Below are 17,154 nucleotides of genomic sequence, written 5' to 3' on the forward strand. Positions count from 1 at the left end.
ATTCTTGTTATTGTTGTGTTTAGTGCTAACTCTTGTGTAGCATTTTCACATATTTATCTGTATGTTCTTTTCTTTCACTGCCTTACGGCATCCTTGAAGTCAGGAATCATGTAGTAGTCATGCTTCATTTTGTTCTTGAGATTTGACTCATTTTTGTACTGAGTAGTTGTATGCTAAATGAAAGATGAATGAAAGTTAGTTTATTTGTAGTATAAGGTCACTTTTTCCCTCTAATCAAACCTCATTTATATTCAATTATATGACATGGTTTTTCTTTGGAAAGTAAATAATTACATCCTTTTAACTACTAGAAAAAAATTTTTTGCTGTTTGTTTATGCCCATGTGTATTTTTTGGACAACTTTGCCACTTGCCTTTAAAAACACTGAGCTATATGAATTTTCATTTGTAAGCTACCTTGACTTCCTAGATTAAAATGGTTTTACATTAGTGTTCTTTGGGGTTAAAGTTGTATGTTACTATTTCAGTTAATTTAGGAGTTTTTCAAACTAAAATTCACCTTTGTTTATGTGGTACCTTTTTCATTATTTTAGTTAAAAATCATAGTTGAGGAAAAGTATTTTGTAGCTTTTGGTATTAGAGTTAAAAAACTTTATATCCTCTCTTTAATAATGGAACCCCCAAAATACTTAGACCTACTTTGCCCATTTGTTCAATATTGACTAAAGGGAATTTCGGATGCACTTGTCTTTGTTGTTAAATTAAAAGAAGCTATCATGGAAATTACTTTGGAGAAATAAACACTGAACTATTTCATTGCTTTAATCATTCTTTTTGCTAACCTTTTGGTGTCTGGTTCTCACCATCTTTATGCTTTACAATAGACTTTTACACATTTCTCATTTGTTTCTGTCTTCTGTCTATCTGACGAAAAAGATGAGAAAGCTAAGTTCACACATTTCTTCAGAAAAATAGCAAAACTGAAACTCAGGTCTATGTTTCTTCTAAATCCAAACTATTATTTGTTTTCTCCATGTATCACACTATCTCCCAGGGTATTCACAGCCGTTTGTCTGTACCTGGATAATCCCGCTATTGCCAGGCCACCATTCCCATGTATTTCTTAAATAATGCATCCTTGAACTAGTAGGTTTTTTTTAGAGCGAAGACTGTTTCTGGGATTACTAATTTCTAATCTAGGTTTATTTCTACCAGTTTTATAAATGTGCCAAAAGAATTGTAATCCCATGATCTAATATGTACCTTTTTTCCTAATAAAGATATAAAATTGCTTTTCTAGCAATTTAAGCGCTAGCTCCCCAGAGACCTATTTAGCTATAACTTTTAATTTTTTTTAAATATTTATTTATTTATGCATACAGGAACTGGGGTGTAAGCCAAAGGTGTAGAGACAGAGTGGGGAGCAGAACAGGCAGATCTACTGAAACACAGTGCTGAGGGGAGCAGTGGGTGAGACATGGTCTGCTGCACCATGTGGGTCAGCTCCCTGGCTGGATGGGACTTGAACTTGTGCTGCAGTGGCTGGCAATAGATGATAGCTTGATAGCACTGTATCTTTAACACCTGCGCCACCAGGGAGGCCCAAATACAACTATTTTTAAATCATTTTTTTATCATGGAAAAACTTCAAGCATGTGTAAAAGTAAAGAGGACTTTACCTCTTAAGAGTAGTACTTAGAACTGCAATTTTGATGTGATATTCATCAAGAAGGTAAGGTTTTTTGAAGTCTGAATCTTGGTAACTATTACACTAGTACAAGAATCTAAGCAGTACTTCCTAATTACATAGTCAGTCTTATATTGAACTATTTTTTAATTAGTGAGATGTAAAAAAAGTTTTTTTGGCTATCTGTATTAGCTATCATTCATGCATATCACTTTTAATTTTGTGAAGAACATCTCAAAACTTTTTATCTTAATTAAGAAAGAATAAACTTTGTTAAAAATGTTTTTTCTGTTCTTAGGAAAGATTTTAAAACTGTTCATTAAATTTGTTTTTAAAATTTTTTTTCTCCACAGTTCCATCTCCCAACCTTTATAGCCAACTGAATGCACTACAGTTTACTGTGGATGAAAGAAGTATTCTTTGGTTAAATCAATTTCTGTTGGATTTAAAACAGAGTCTTAATCAATTTATGGCTGTGTACAAGTTGAATGACAATTCAAAATCTGATGAACATGTTGATATTCGAGTTGATGGCTTAATGTTAAAGGTACCATATAAACAAGTGACTATGAAAACAAAAACCATTTTTATAGAAGAAACGTTGACAGCATTTTGGTTTCCAGGAATTAAGATAGGTGCTCAAGTATCAGCAACTTCACTGCAATATTAATTTTGATTTTGATATTTCATTTTCAGTTTTCATGTTCAATTATAGAATTTTTAAGAGACTGGCTCCCCTCCCCCTGCTTTCAATTTTGTTCTGTTTATTTTGTGATCTGTTATAAGCAAATAGATATAACTATGTATGTATGTGTAAATACATTTTTCATTATTCATTACATACTTCATTATTTATTTGTTTTTTGAAGATTTTTCTTTTCTTGGTGGTTAATCATTTAAGCCCCCCTCTTACTTGATTTAATATAAAGATTTGGGAGGAGAGACCTAGCATCTTACGTTTGGACAGGAAAGTAGTACATTTGGTGGAAGGGGGAGTCTCTAAAGGAATTTCTGAGCCTAAGTCATGTTCTTGATTATTTTGTCTTTAAGATCTATGAATTTATAAGTTAAATATAATTTTTTTCTTTCTTCTAGTTTGTTATTCCCTCTGAAATGAAATCTGAATCTCATAGAGATCAGCCACGTGCAATTTCTGTTCAGAGCTCTGAAATGATTGCCACAAATACAAGACATTGTCCAAACTGTCGGCATTCTGATCTAGAAGCTTTGTTTCAAGACTTTAAAGATTGTGATTTTTTCAGTAAAACATACACCAGCTTCCCCAAGTCTTGTGACAATTTTAATCTTCTGCATCCAATTTTCCAGAGACATGCTCATGAGCAAGATACCAAAATGCATGAAGTTTATAAAGGAAATATTACTCCCAAGTTGAATAAACACACACTTAAAACTTCTGCTGCCACAGACGTCTGGGCTGTGCACTTTTCTCAATTTTGGATAGATTATGAAGGCATGAAAAGTGGAAAGGGACGGCCAGTAAGTTTTGTAGAGTCTTTCCCGCTTTCTATCTGGATTTGTAAACCTGCAAGGTATGCAGCGTCACAGAAAGAGCTGCAGCCTTGTAGTCAAGTATCTTTAAATACATCACAAAGTGAATCCAGTGATTTGAGTGGCCGACTGAAGAGGAAGAGGCTCTTGAAGGAGTATTACAGTACAGAGTCTGAGCCCTTGACTGATGGTCATCAGAAATCTCCTTCAAATACATTTTTAAAATTTTCCGCTTCATCAGATGCAGACATTCATGTCTTGGCTCATGTTCATAAGCATGTCAGCGTGCAGATTAATCACTACCAGTATCTGCTCCTGCTTTTCCTCCACGAGTCACTTATACTGCTTTCAGAGAACTTGAGGAAAGATGTGGAAGCTGTGACTGGCAAACCTGCTAGTGAGACATCCATTTGCATTGGAATTTTACTTAAAAGCGCAGACGTGGCTCTTTTGCTACATCCAGTGGATCAAGCAAATACTGTTAAGGCTCATGTTTGTGAAAATACGAGCCCAGTGGTTTCTGATTATTTGCCAACAGAAAATGGAAAGGTTTTGTCTTCAAAGAGAAAAGTTAGTAGTCGTATAAGTCAAAGTAATCCTATGTCAGACAACAGATCTTTGAGTGTTGACCTCAGCCATGTCCCTTTGAAGGAACCTTTGCTTTTTAAATCAGCTAGTGATACAAATCTGCAAAAAGGTATTTCTTCTCTGGATTATTTATCAGATAAAAATTTAGGAAAAATAAGCGAAGATGAAAGTAGTGGAATTGTTTGTAAAAGTGGCTCAGGAGAAATTCGATTAGAAAGAAATGACAAAAAGGATTCATCTTATACAAATTCAAATAGTGTCTTAAACCACAGAGAAGATTCAAGGAAGCTGTCATTTGATAATGATGGTAATCAAAACATACTTTCAAATAGTTTAACTAGTAAAGAAAATGAAGCCATGGAGTCGATCTTGAAGACTGAAGATTTGCTTCCAGAAACAACTTCACTTTCGGAGAACCTGGAAATCAGTAAAGAACAACTAGCACCCATAGTTAGGACACTGAAATCACAGACATATTTAAGGTAAAAGCATGCTTGTTGGAAATGTAGGGGCTTTTGTTTTGTCCTGTGTGTGCATGTTGGTGTGTGTACATACGTTTGCGCACATGTGAGTGCAAATTGCACGCGTATTTTGGTTTTGAACAGAAAACCTCATGACACAGTGACTTTGCTAGAGTTAGCACATGGATGAGTAGGTTCTTCAAAATATGAAAACATTGTGAACTTATAAAATATATCTTAAAACTTGTGGATGCTCTATGTACATTTTCATTTCACTAGCAGTATTTTTTTAAAAAGAAATTTTTCCTTATAGGTGATGATTTTCTAATGTTTTTGTTAACAGTGGAAAATCTAAGGAACGTTGCTCACCCAACCTGGCTCCACTCTGTGTTTCTTACAAGAACATGGAAAGAAGCTCCTCACAAATCTCATTGGATACTGTTTCTGTTGACAGCAATATATTGGAAGAACAGTTGTTAGAAAGTGATGGCAGTGATAGCCACATAGTTTTGGAAAAAGGTAAAACGTATGCTTTAAGAATTCATATTTTTTGTATACAAATCTTAGAAGTAATTCTTAAGTATTTTCAGTTATTCAGTGTAATTAATTCAATAATTAATTACAGCCCCCCAACTTATTTATTCACACATAATACAGGGTAACTTTCTAATGGTTGTCCATTGCGTCCTTTACTAGATACTCCCTGCTGGCTCACCTCCAGCAGTTATTTATATACAGTCATGCAGATCATAAAGCAGACGTTGTTAATGCTATTAGGTTTTAGCACAGAGACTGGAGTTTTGATTAAGTGGATTTACTTTGCATGATGAGGTCTCAGAATGTGGTCCTTTGACTGGGCATTTTCCAGACTGGGTTCTCTCATGTATTTGAGTATGTACAGTGGAACTACATGATTGCCCCATTTTATACAGAGCGAGCAATACCTTGGTAATGAACGCTAGAAATGATTTAGAAATCCCTATCATTAAGGCATTAAAGACTATACTTTTTTTAATACTGTACCAATTTGTCTTAACCTTATAAGTACTTATTCTTTTAATTTGCTGCATCAGAGCTTCCTAACGGTTATTTGTCTATAGTTACACTGTTATAGATAGAGCTGGGACTGTCTTTTTATTTGCTTTTTTCCTAAACTAACATTTACATGAAAATTACCATACCAGTTACCATTGTATGTGTATTATTTAACCTAATAAATCTGAGATAGGAACTATTGTAATCTCCATTTTAAAGATGAGGAATCAAAAGTTAAGCTGCTTGCCAAGATTACACAGCTTGTGAGTGATTGAATTAACAATTGAACCCAGGTAGAGTTCAAAGTCTAAGTTCTTCTATCTCATGCCAACTCATTTCTTCTTAACCAAACTTTCTCTTCAAATAAAAGTCAGGAAAAAGCTCTACTATGTTCCCATTTACTCTAGCTGGTGGGAGATAGTGGTCAGTCTACCCTACATCATCGATGATAATTATAACAACAGCAGATTTCATTGACTGCTCCTCGTCACTCTGCCATGTGAATCTAGAATACATTGCTTTATTTAATCCTCAAAACAACTAAATGAGGGAATTATTATTATTAATTCCATTTTCATAGATTCTGAAACTGAAGCTGGGAGAAAATAGAAGCAGATTTAGAGCTCAGTTTGACTTAAGAGCCTAAACTTTCGGGAGCTCTCTGGTGGCGCAGGGTTTAAGATGCAGCACTATGAAGCTACCCGAAGCTACTGCATCACTAGTTCAATCCCTGGTCAGGGAGGTGTCCCCCATGGCACAGCAGATCTTTCCTGTCTCGCCCCCTGCTCCCCTCAGCAGTGTCTTTCTGTCAGCCTGCCTGTTCTATTCCCCACTCTGTCTCTGGTGAATCCTCTCATCCCCCACAACTCTGGCCTGTACCCCAGTTCTTATATGCATAAAATAAATAAATCTTAAAAAAAAAAAAGCCTAAACTTTCAGCCAGCTAATATACTATACTACTTTCCCAGAGTTGGGAAGTGATAACCAAATGTAACCTGGAAGCCTAATCCAACTCCCTTATATATAATTCATAGCAGTCTCCTTTCTAGCATATTGACCCGTTAAATGTAGAAGAGCTACTGATCTACTGATATTATAGGTCATTCAAATCCATTCTAGACTCGCAGAATGATTGCTTAATTGCCTAGGCACCATTTCCCCAACATCCTAACTTAAAGGAGAATTTTTTTCTAAAATCAAAATATACTTCAAAGACAGTGTTCCTATAGAAAACATCCTACTTATTCTCAAAAAAAAAAAAAAACAAAAACAGTGATTTTCTTGATAGTTGTAGAAATTAAATAAGTAATAAAAGTAAATACTACTCAATTTGGAAAATATAGACAAACAGTTTGGAAAATAAAATAACTCAAAAGTCTCACATTGTAAGATACCAACTATTATTTGCTCTATGAATTTATATATATGTTCATGTGTGTATGTATATATGTGTGTGTGTGTGTTTTGTGTTATACTATATATATATATACACGTATATTTTTACCCTTTTTATCAGTTGTAAGCATTTTCTTAAATTTCTTTGAAAATATTTTTAGTCTCTGTTAAATTGTCATAAGATTATAGCATGACTTTTTAATTATTTTCTTGATATCAGGTAGTTTGTTTATTTTATCATGGTTATAGAAATGCTGCAATTCATATTATTGTTCATAATTTTTTTTTTCTGCATTTGTAATTACCCTTCCAGTTTCATCCCTCTTGCCACAAATAGCATGAGTTTATCTTTTTTGATCAAGGAGTTGCGTTCCATTGTATATATGTAATGCACCTCTTGGTCTACTCACCTGTTTGAGGCATTTAGGTTGTTTCCCTATCTTGGCTATTGTAAATTCTGCTGCTGTAAACATAGGAGTGCAGGTTTCCTTTTGAGTTGTTGTTTTTGTATTCTTCAGATAGATACCTAGGAGTGGAATTGCTGGGTCATATGGTAAATCCATTTTTAGTCTTTTTTATTTATGCATACAAAAGCTAGGGTACAGGCCAGAGATGGGGTGGGGTGAGAGGATTCACCAGAGACAGCGTGGGGAACAGAACAGGCAGACTGACTGAAACACTCTGCTGAGGGGAGCAGCAGGCGAGACAGGAGAGGTCTGCTTTGCTATGGGGGTTTCTCTCTGGCCGGCCGGGGATTGAACTCGCGCTGCAGAGGCTGCGGACTGCTTCTTCATAGTGCAGTGCTTAACCACTTACGCCACCAGGGAGGCCCCATTTTTAGTCTTTTGAAGACTCTCCATACTTGTCTACGTTCCCACCTACAGTGTAATAGGGTTCCTTTTTCTCCACACCCTCACCCGCACTTGTTGTTTGTGGGGTTTTGTGATGTGATATGTATGTTTTTATGAGCAGAGAAACAAACCTATGGTTGGCCTGCTACCTCAGCACTGGCTCCTAACTAGTCGCCTCACAGCTGTTCTTAGCTTCCACTTCATCCCATGGGCAGAATACTCTTTATAAATGATATCATTTTGATTTCCATTTTAATCCTAATAATCTCCCTTTGCTATAATGCTATTAAATTTTGAAAATCTTACTGACATTGCTTTGTGTGATGTGGCCTTGGCTTACCTTTTCTTCTGTTTTCCCAAGTGCTTAGTATACTACATTTATTTTAGTATATTGAATATACTGTAGTGTATTTCAGTCACTTGGTTTCTTTACTATGATAAATTTTTTTCCACCTTGGGGTCTTTGTACTAGTGCCTAGGATGCTCTTTTTCTTTCAGTATACTTTGGCTTAAATAATATTTTGTCAGTGAAATCTTCTGGCTCTATTAGGAGCTCCCTGTGAAATGGGATTTTATTAGCTCCTAATATTACAATTGTACTAATATGCATCTTACCTGGCCCCTCAAAGTATTTATTCATTCAATACATAGCTTATTGAGTACCTGCTATGTTGCCAGACACTGGTTAAAAGCTGATTATGTAGTGGTAAATGCAATTTTAAAAAGTTGAGGCTGTGTTCTGTATGTCTTTGACTGCTTCTAATGTAATATTACTAGTAATTCATTTTTATGGTGCTTCAAAAAGTACAGTTGGCCATTGGAAAACTCAGATTTGAGCTGTATCAGTCAACTTATAACAAGCATATTTTTTTCAGTAAATAAATTGGAATTTTTTTGAGATTTGTAACAATTTTAAAAAACTTGTAGATGAGTTGAGTGGTCTAAAAATAACAAAAAAATCAAGGAAAGAGGATGTCATGAATGTATAAAATATATGCAGGTAATACTCTTTTTATCACTTACTACCACAAAATGTGCACAAATCAAAAAAGTTAACCTTCATGAAAATTTATACACATGGCACAATTCATAGTCAAGAGAAGTATGAACAGACATCAGTGTGGCTTCTTATCAATTGCAGTCTCTTCAGTTTTTGGAGTGACAGTTAAGTTTTGTGAATTTTCTACTGCTTGGGAGTCAGCACCCTTAACCCCCACATTGTTCTGTGAACACAAACTTATTAAAAAATTGCCCTTTACCATAGAGAATTTGAGAAATCTTGAAGTATAACATGTTGAGAAATGAAGAGAAGCAGATAAGGACAGAGAATGATCACCTTGGTGATAGTGGCAGTAACTTCAGATAGAAGATAAAATTAGGAATTAGGGCGTAGGACCCTGAAATGAAGAGGTGAGACTGAACTAGTCGGTGTGGGATGAGAGGGGGGACAAAGTTGCCTGACTGGAGCTTGCTAGTTAAGCCGGCAGTGCAGCTGCTTGGGAACAGGCTGATCCACTGTGGCAGGTTTCTTTTCATATTATGTTTAGTACTTTAGTATCTCTAACATTTTATTGTGGGGATTTATTTCTTATTTGCTTACTAACCATAATTTAATTTTTCTTTGATTTTTTTACCTTTTGAGCGAGGCTCTGCTAGAGAAAGAGTTGAAGGGATAGTCTGTGCTAATTTACTTGTATATTATTTCAGGTATTAAGAAGAACTTGGCTACAATTTACCAGAGCCCCGCAGAGACTGCAAATGCCAGTACAAATATACAGAATTATGGTGCAATCTCTCCAGATGCCATCAGCACAAATTCAGAGGGTGCTCAAGAAAATCAGGATGACTTGGTAATCATTTTAATGAGATTCTCTGAAGGGAAATGCCATCAACTATCTCATATTCAATATATACACATTTAAAGTCATTAATTTGTAAATTAATTGACCTAGATGGTGGGTAGTACACTTTGCTCTTTCTGCTCTTAAAAATTCTTTCCTCTTACTGAACTGTTCTTATTTGAAATTTACTTTTCTAAATTTGTTTTATTTGTATTAAGGTAGATTCTTTTTGCTATCTTATCTTTTATTTTTGGACTTTTATTTTAGTCATTTAAATACACTTTGCAAGAGTTTGATGCTAATGGTGGAGTCAGTTCACAAAAGGAATATGTTACTGGTTTATTTTAAGCCTGAGTGATCCAGTGTTCTTAGGAGATGCCTTAGAAAAATATGTTTAGTATTTAGTGAAAGTCATTGGATATGGAAATGTCATATAATTCATTTAAATATATTCTTTTGACTGAATGATTAGGAAAAAAAGCTAAAGATTGCCACGGTAATGTAACATTCTGTTGGTCACATTTATATTTTTAAAAATAATAGGTTTTTTTTTTAAAAAAAAAATATTTATTTATTTATACAAGCACTGGGTACAGTCAGAAGCGTGGGAGGGTGAGAGAATTCACCAGAGCCAGAGTGGGGAACAGAACAGGCAGACCCATGAAATACACTGCTGAGGGGAGCAGCGGGCGTGGCAGGAGTGGTCTGCGCACCATGTGGGACCCTCGCTGATGGCCGGGGTTCGAACCTGCGCTGCAGAGGCTGTGGGCAGCTTCGCAGCCTAGCGCTCAACCACTGCGCCACCAGGGGAGGCCCTAAAAATAAGTTTCTTGTGTTTTTTCTTATATGTTGTTTTCAGTTACTTTCTAAACTAATATTTATGCAATCATTATTAGATGTCAGTTGTGGTGTTTAAAATTACTGGTGTTAATGCGGAAATTGATATCCGGGGAGAAGATACTGAAATCTGTCTTCAGGTGGACCAAGTGATACCAGATCAGTTAGGCAATATCAGTCTTCGGCATTACCTTGGTAATCGTCCAGTAGGTAAGTCTATAATATGATTTAAGCTTGTTATGTTTTCTGTGCATATGACCATCAGTAGTTGTGTATATGATATAATTGAATTCAAGGAAAAATATATCAATTTATAATATGGAAGAGATTTGTTCTTTTAGATTACCTTATTTTCATAAAATATTTTGTTTAAGATGAAATCTGTTGAAGATGTATTCTCTAATTTTTTTGTTTATGCTGTTGATACATTCAACCTTTTACTTTTTTAGTCTTCCCATTCTTTTATAGGCTAATTTAACTGAGCTCTTTGTTTATGAAAAATGTGATAGTTTATTCCTAGGAGGTCAGACTTAGTTCCACACTATGATAAATGTTAATTTCTGTATTTTATTATCTTGCTTGTAAGCAAACATTTCCTGAGTCTGGCATGATATTTAGTATTTGGAAAAAATCATGTATTTTATTCTTGTGATCCTTCATTCTGAAATCAACAGGTGAATCTACTGAAATGCACTGCGGAGGGGAGCAGCAGGTGAGACAGGAGAGGGCTACCCCACCATGTGGGTTAGCTCCTTGGACAGGGATCGAACTCATGTTGCAGTGGCTAGTGATAGCTTGACAGTGCTGTTTTTAACCCCTGCACCACCAGTGAGGCCCTATTTTCTAATTATTTAAAGTCTCACTTAATGAGGAAGCTATAAAACGTAAGGTTTTCATCACTTCCTCATAAATGGCTTAAGAAGCACTTTAAATGCCTTGACTGTTTCTCTTCACAGTTGTCTGTTCATTATGTTGCAAACATATTTGTAGGCACACAATCAGGCACATTCTGATTATCTGAGATATCCATTGTATTAGTTACATTATGCCATGATTTGTGCACAAAGTTATAATTTTTATGTGTTCTTTTCTCATAGGTTCAGATCATAAAGTTGTAATTAATTCCAAATCCTCTCCTGAGATTACACTGAGATTTGAAAGTGGGCCTGCTGCTGTGATACATTCTTTGCTTGCAGAAAAAAATGGATTTCTGCAATGCCATATAAAAAACTTTAGTACTGAGTTTCTTACATCTTCTCTTATGAATCTTCAACATTTTTTTGAAGATGAAACTGTTGCAACAGTGATGCCAATGAAGATACAAGTTTCTAACACAAAAATAAATTTAAAAGTATGTTAGGAGTTTTTATATTTTAATGTTATAAATGTTTGATTTATCTATAAGGACTTTGATTCATATCTAAGAATATGCCTTTTCCTTATGGTGAATATCTTATCAGCATTAAAATAAATGGATTGTTCTTTGATAAATGAGATAGAGATTTTGGAAAATGGAAAATGTTAAAGTAAAACAGACAGTTTTCTCAGCTAAAGCATGTAGTACATATTTCGAAGTTACTAAAAATATTAACAAAAATAATGCTGTTAAAATGATCATTTTAATTTTATCATTTACTTTAATAACATGTGAATAACATTTCTCTTTCCTGTAGGATGACAGTCCTCATAGTAGTACAGTATCTCTTGAACCAGCTCCTGTAACCATTCATATTGATCATCTTATGATAGAGAGATATGATGATGGCTCTTTTCATATCAGAGGTATATATATAAATATATATGAAAAACAGCATTGAAGGAAATTTGATATTATTTGCATGCAGATTGTTTCTTTTTACTCATATTTGCTATTTTTATGTCCTTATGCAGTATATCAGTAGATGATTGAGGGGCATTTTAAGTACATTGTAATAAAATATCAGCTTCATATGGACCTCTACCCCAGAAATAACTCATCTACATTTAATTTAGTACCTGTTACAAATCTGTTTTGAATGAAAGTAAGAGAGGCTTTCAAGGTCTTATATGTATCTTGTTCTTATTTGGGTCTCTTGATCTCATTTTTAACTTTATTTCTCATTATTTTATATCTATTCAGCCAACCTGATATACTCCCTGTACAGAATTTCTCTCAAACTTTTCCTTCTCCATTTTTTTTAAGGTTTATTTTTATTTATGCATACAAGAACTGTGGTGTAGGCCAGAGGTATGGGGTGGTTAGAGGATTCGCCAGAGACAGAATGGGGAGCAGAGCAGTAGGCTCTACTGAGGGGAGCAGAGGAGAGGTGTGCTATGCCATGTGGGTCAGCTCGCTGGCTGGGCATCGAACTCATGTCTCAGTGGCTGCCGATAGCTTGATAGCGCTGACTTTAACCCCTGTACACCAGGGAGGCCTTCCCTCTCCATTTTTATTTGCCTTATTACTCCTCCTTAGAATGGTTTATTACCTTCTAAGTCTCTGAAGCTTTTTTTTCAATGAATCCTTCTGTATTACCTGACATGACTCCTAATGTATAGAGAATAAATGCCTACATATTATAATTCCTGGGTTCTTAGTCTCTGCACTTTAGTTAATTATAGTGTATTGATGTTTATTTAGTTCTGATTTATTATTTCTTTAAAGATTTATGTATTTATTTATACACGTACTGGGTACAGTCAGAAATATGGGAGGGTGAAGAATTCACCAGAGCCAGAGTGGGGAACAGAACAGGCATATTGACGAAATACACTGCTGAGGGGAGCAGCAGGCACAGCAGGAGAGGTCTGTTGCGCCATGTGGGACCCTCCCCGGCGGCTGGGGATTGAACCAGCACTGCAGAGGCTGTGGACAGCTTCACAGCCCGGTGCTCAACCGCTGCGCCACCAGGGGAGGCCCTATTTAGTTCTGATTTAATATTTATATCACCATTCTAACAAGATTTTTAAGATTTCTAATATTCTAGAGAATTGGAAAGTGCTTAAGTCAGTAGACTTAGGTGTTCTAGTTCTTTGCTACTGGCCACTTAGTTTGCTACTAGCCACTTGAGGGTGAAATATGAGAGACTGATTCTGTGCTCCCATTTCTTTTCCTATTAAAACCTCATTAAATACTATAAAATATGTTAGAAGAAGGTGCAGCAAACCTCTCCTATCACGTCTGTTGCTCCCCTCAGCAGTGTATTTCAGTAGACCCACCTGATCTGCTCCCCACTTTGCCCCTGGTGAATCCTCTCACAACCCACACCCGTGGCCTACATCCCAGTTTCTTGTATGCATAAATAAATAAAATAAATCTTTTGAAAAAATTTGTTAGAAGAATAAAGTTGATAAATAAGTACCACCACTGTGTCACACATTCTTAGAAGAACACAACCAGAGAGCAAACTGAAAAGACACAAACAGAAAAATCTGCAGCCATAAACATATGAAAGAGAGGACCAACCGTTGCTAAATTAGAGCAGTTTCTGGAGAATTCTTTTTTTTTTTTAAAGATTTATTTATTTATGCATATAAGAGCTGGGGTACAGGCCAGAGATGCGGGGGAAGGGGAGGGGTGTGAGAGGATCCACTAGAGACAGAGTGGGGAACAGAACAGGCAGACTGACTGACTGAAATACACTGCTGAGGGGAGCAGCAGGCAAGACAGGAGAGGTCTGCCTCGCCATATGGGTTTCTCCCTGGCTGGCCGGAGATTGAACTTCTGCTGCAGAGACTGTGGATTGCTTCATAGTGCAGTGCTTAACCCTTTGCACCACCAGGGAGGCCCTGGAGAATTCTTAACTGAAGAGTCTTCTCTGTGGAATTTGGGACCAACTGGAGTAAGCATAGGAGTCAGACCAGTGGAGATGAAAATGTTGACTTTATTACTAATAAAAGCTCAGGTGGAAAAGATAGCTTAGGTCTTTGGCCATGGTGTATAATCTTTTATATATTCTGGGTTTCGTTTGCTCATATTTTGCAGAGGATTTTTGTGTCCATATTAACAAGCATATTAATTTTACTTTTGATTTGTCTGGTTTTGGAATAGGTGATACTGGCTTTAGAGAATGGAATAAGTTATGTGCCTTCTATTTTTTTTTTGAAGAGTTTATAAAAATTTGGTATTCTTTAAATGTTTAGAATGATTACAGTAGTAGAATTCATCATTGAAATCATCTGGACCTCGGAATTTCATTGTGTTTGGTTTTTGATTACTGGTTCAGATTTTTTTTTTTTTTAACCCAGTAAGGATCTATTCACATTGTCTATTTCTTATTCAGTCCATTTTGGTAGTTTGTGTTTTTCTAGGAAAGTTCCTATTTCTGAGTTACCTAATTTATTGGTAAATAGTTTGTAGTATGCCTGATGATCGTTCTTTAAATTTCTGTAAAGTTGATAGTAATGTCCTGTCTTTCATTTCTGATTCTAGTGATTGCTTTTCTTTTTTTCTGTTGATCTAAAGGTTTGCCAATTTTTATCATGCTTTCAATAAACAAGCTTTCGATTTTATTGGTTTTCTCTATTTTTTTACCAAGTATTTAGAAATGTTACCTGAGCATTTTATTTGTTTGATCAGATTCTCAGATGCTTAACACTGGGAATGAGTTGAAAGAAAATGTCAAAAGTGATTCACTGCTGCTAACCAGTGGAAAGTATGATCTGAAGAAACAATGTGGTGTCACCCAGGCCACTCAGACCAGCCCAGAGGTCCCTTGTCCTTCTCAGTCACCTAACTTTCCTGAGTCTTCCTTTGACTTCACTAGAGAACAGGTAATGGGAAAACAGATTAATTCTCATTCAGTTTCAGCATTTAAAAAAAATTAGATGTTAGTTAAAGCATCATTTATTTAGTTATTTAAATAATATTTATTGGGCATATTTATTTATGTTCAGGCACTGTATTAGATGCTATGGATATAGTGTTGAGTAAATAGGGACATTCTCAGATTTCGCAGAGGTTGTAGTCTAGTGGGAAAATAGTGGAATAAATGTAGTACGTGAGTTAACAGTTTCTGAAATCAAGGTAGTCTTCCTGGAAGAAATGCTCATTTTTATGTCTTATTTTTAAGTTGTAAAAGTCTATTTCAGAACATTGGAAAAAATGTTCTAAAACAACCTTAATACATTATAATCTCCTGCAGTGCTATCAATATTTTTAAATTTGTCCCCTTGGACTCTTTTCCAAATAATTATTATAGTATATAATCTATCTTTTTTTTTTAAATAAATGTTTTTTCTATATTGCTCCATATGGTTCATGTTTATTTTTAGTGTCAAGAATAATATAATATTTCTCTTAATTTTTGAGTTGCTTCTTATTTGCCATTATAAATAATTAACAAATTATTCAACCGAACTTTAGTTTTCTATGTTAGAACCACAGAATGAGTTTATTCTTCTGTCCAAGGAATTATTGGTAATCAAGGGTATAAATTTAAATAGCATATCAACCTATCTATTGAGACACTCGCTCTGTAAATACATTTTTCTTGGGAGAAATTCCTTAATTTTACAATATTTTCATACTTAGGGGTTAGAGAAAGTTCCAAGAGGATAAAATGTTAAAACTAATCTTAATCAGGGGGAAAGGACACTAATTAGCCCATCAAGGTGAAAATGTCTAATGAGATATTCAGAATGTTGGTCTGGAGCGCAGAACAGAGTTTGCGCTTCATCTGGCTATATATGATAGTTGGAATCCCAGGAAAAGCTGAGCTCATCAAAGAGCATGACTCAAGTGATAGACAACCAATTATGGAATAAAAATATAAGTGATATTATTTTATTAATTTTTACTTATATATGTATTTTTTACATTGCTGTTCCTGAAAGGTGTAATTCCCATAGAATTCCCACCTAAGACACCTGTGAACCTTCATCATAGTCCCTTGTGCTCTTCCCTCCCCTAGTATGAAACCCCTCCCTCCCCCTTCCCAGCTGGGTGTCTTCTATTTATCTTTTGCCTGCTAGTTTTGTTATGTTTTATTTTTTCCTGACCCCTTGTTTGGTTCCTCTATATTCCTCTTATAAGTGAAACCATTCGCTGATTTTCTTTTTTTTCTTCTGACTTATTTCACTGAGCATAATCCCTTCCTGCCCCATTCATGTTGCTGCAAATGGCATGAGTTTATCTTTGTTTTGATGAATGAATAGTATCCCACTGTGTGTATATATATCACATCTTTATCCAGTCATCTGTTTTGGGGCATTTAGGTTGCTTCCAAAAATATAAGTGTACTTGAACAGCAGATCACAACAGGAAACATGTTTGGTAGAGAGAATGAAAGATAAAAGAGCGGTAGCAAAGATTACTAAAAAGGAGAGACTTAGGAAAGAGGGGTGAGGTTAGCAGTGTCTAAAGCCATTGAGGAGTCCAGGGAAATTGAGATTAACCAGATTCAGTATTTGAATCTGGAAATTGGGAGTTAACTGTTTTGAATTGCTATGTCAGAAATTAACATTTTTAAATGCTTGCTCTGTATTGCCAAATAGCTTCTGAAAACAATTTTCAGCTTAAGTGCATCCTCACTGATATTGTATAATTTTACTGTCCCAAGTATAAATCTTCAGGTACTATGTAGTCTATATTTTCTGAAAATGATTAAGTTCTCTTATTTTCCAAATTTATTTCAGCTCATGGAAGAGAATGAATATCTTAAGCAAGAATTGGCTAAAGCTAAAATGGCTCTTGTAGAGGCTCACTTGGAAAAAGATGCTCTTCTTCATCATATAAAGAAGATGACAGCTGAATAGCAGGAATGGCAGTCAAAAACTCAAATTATAGCTCCAGACTAGGGAGGTGTTACATTTATTAATGTGATGTTTGTTATCAATTAGTACAAGACTTTCTTTTTTATGAAAAGACAATAAAGTGGAATGGAATGGAATGAAATGACTATTCAAAGATGGTTTTGAAAGTTTTAGGTACAGGCATTACAATCTTTTGGTTGTTTTGTATTTTGGCATTTAACCTTCTTTCAAACTGCTGTATTATGGGAAATTCAGCAC

The 17,154-nt window shown here is 35.3% G+C and overlaps 1 protein-coding gene across 1 annotated transcript in view; it reads left to right on the forward strand.

The window, feature by feature from the left end:
- Window positions 1-16,899, forward strand: part of BLTP3B (bridge-like lipid transfer protein family member 3B) — a gene marked incomplete at both ends in the record, with an annotated part of 53,856 nt that extends 36,957 nt beyond the window's left edge. The window contains 9 exons of the mRNA XM_084256259.1: window positions 2,001-2,194; window positions 2,743-4,226; window positions 4,549-4,724; window positions 9,194-9,336; window positions 10,224-10,374; window positions 11,262-11,515; window positions 11,838-11,946; window positions 14,723-14,916; window positions 16,780-16,899. Of these exons, the coding sequence (XP_084112385.1) occupies window positions 2,001-2,194; window positions 2,743-4,226; window positions 4,549-4,724; window positions 9,194-9,336; window positions 10,224-10,374; window positions 11,262-11,515; window positions 11,838-11,946; window positions 14,723-14,916; window positions 16,780-16,899 (2,825 nt within the window). The remainder of the gene's footprint in view (window positions 1-2,000; window positions 2,195-2,742; window positions 4,227-4,548; window positions 4,725-9,193; window positions 9,337-10,223; window positions 10,375-11,261; window positions 11,516-11,837; window positions 11,947-14,722; window positions 14,917-16,779) is intronic.
- Window positions 16,900-17,154: the final 255 nt, after the last annotated feature.

The sequence above is a fragment of the Talpa europaea genome (assembly GCF_964194135.1).
Source record: "Talpa europaea genome assembly, chromosome: 15".
In the NCBI taxonomy this organism is placed as follows: domain Eukaryota; kingdom Metazoa; phylum Chordata; class Mammalia; order Eulipotyphla; family Talpidae; genus Talpa; species Talpa europaea.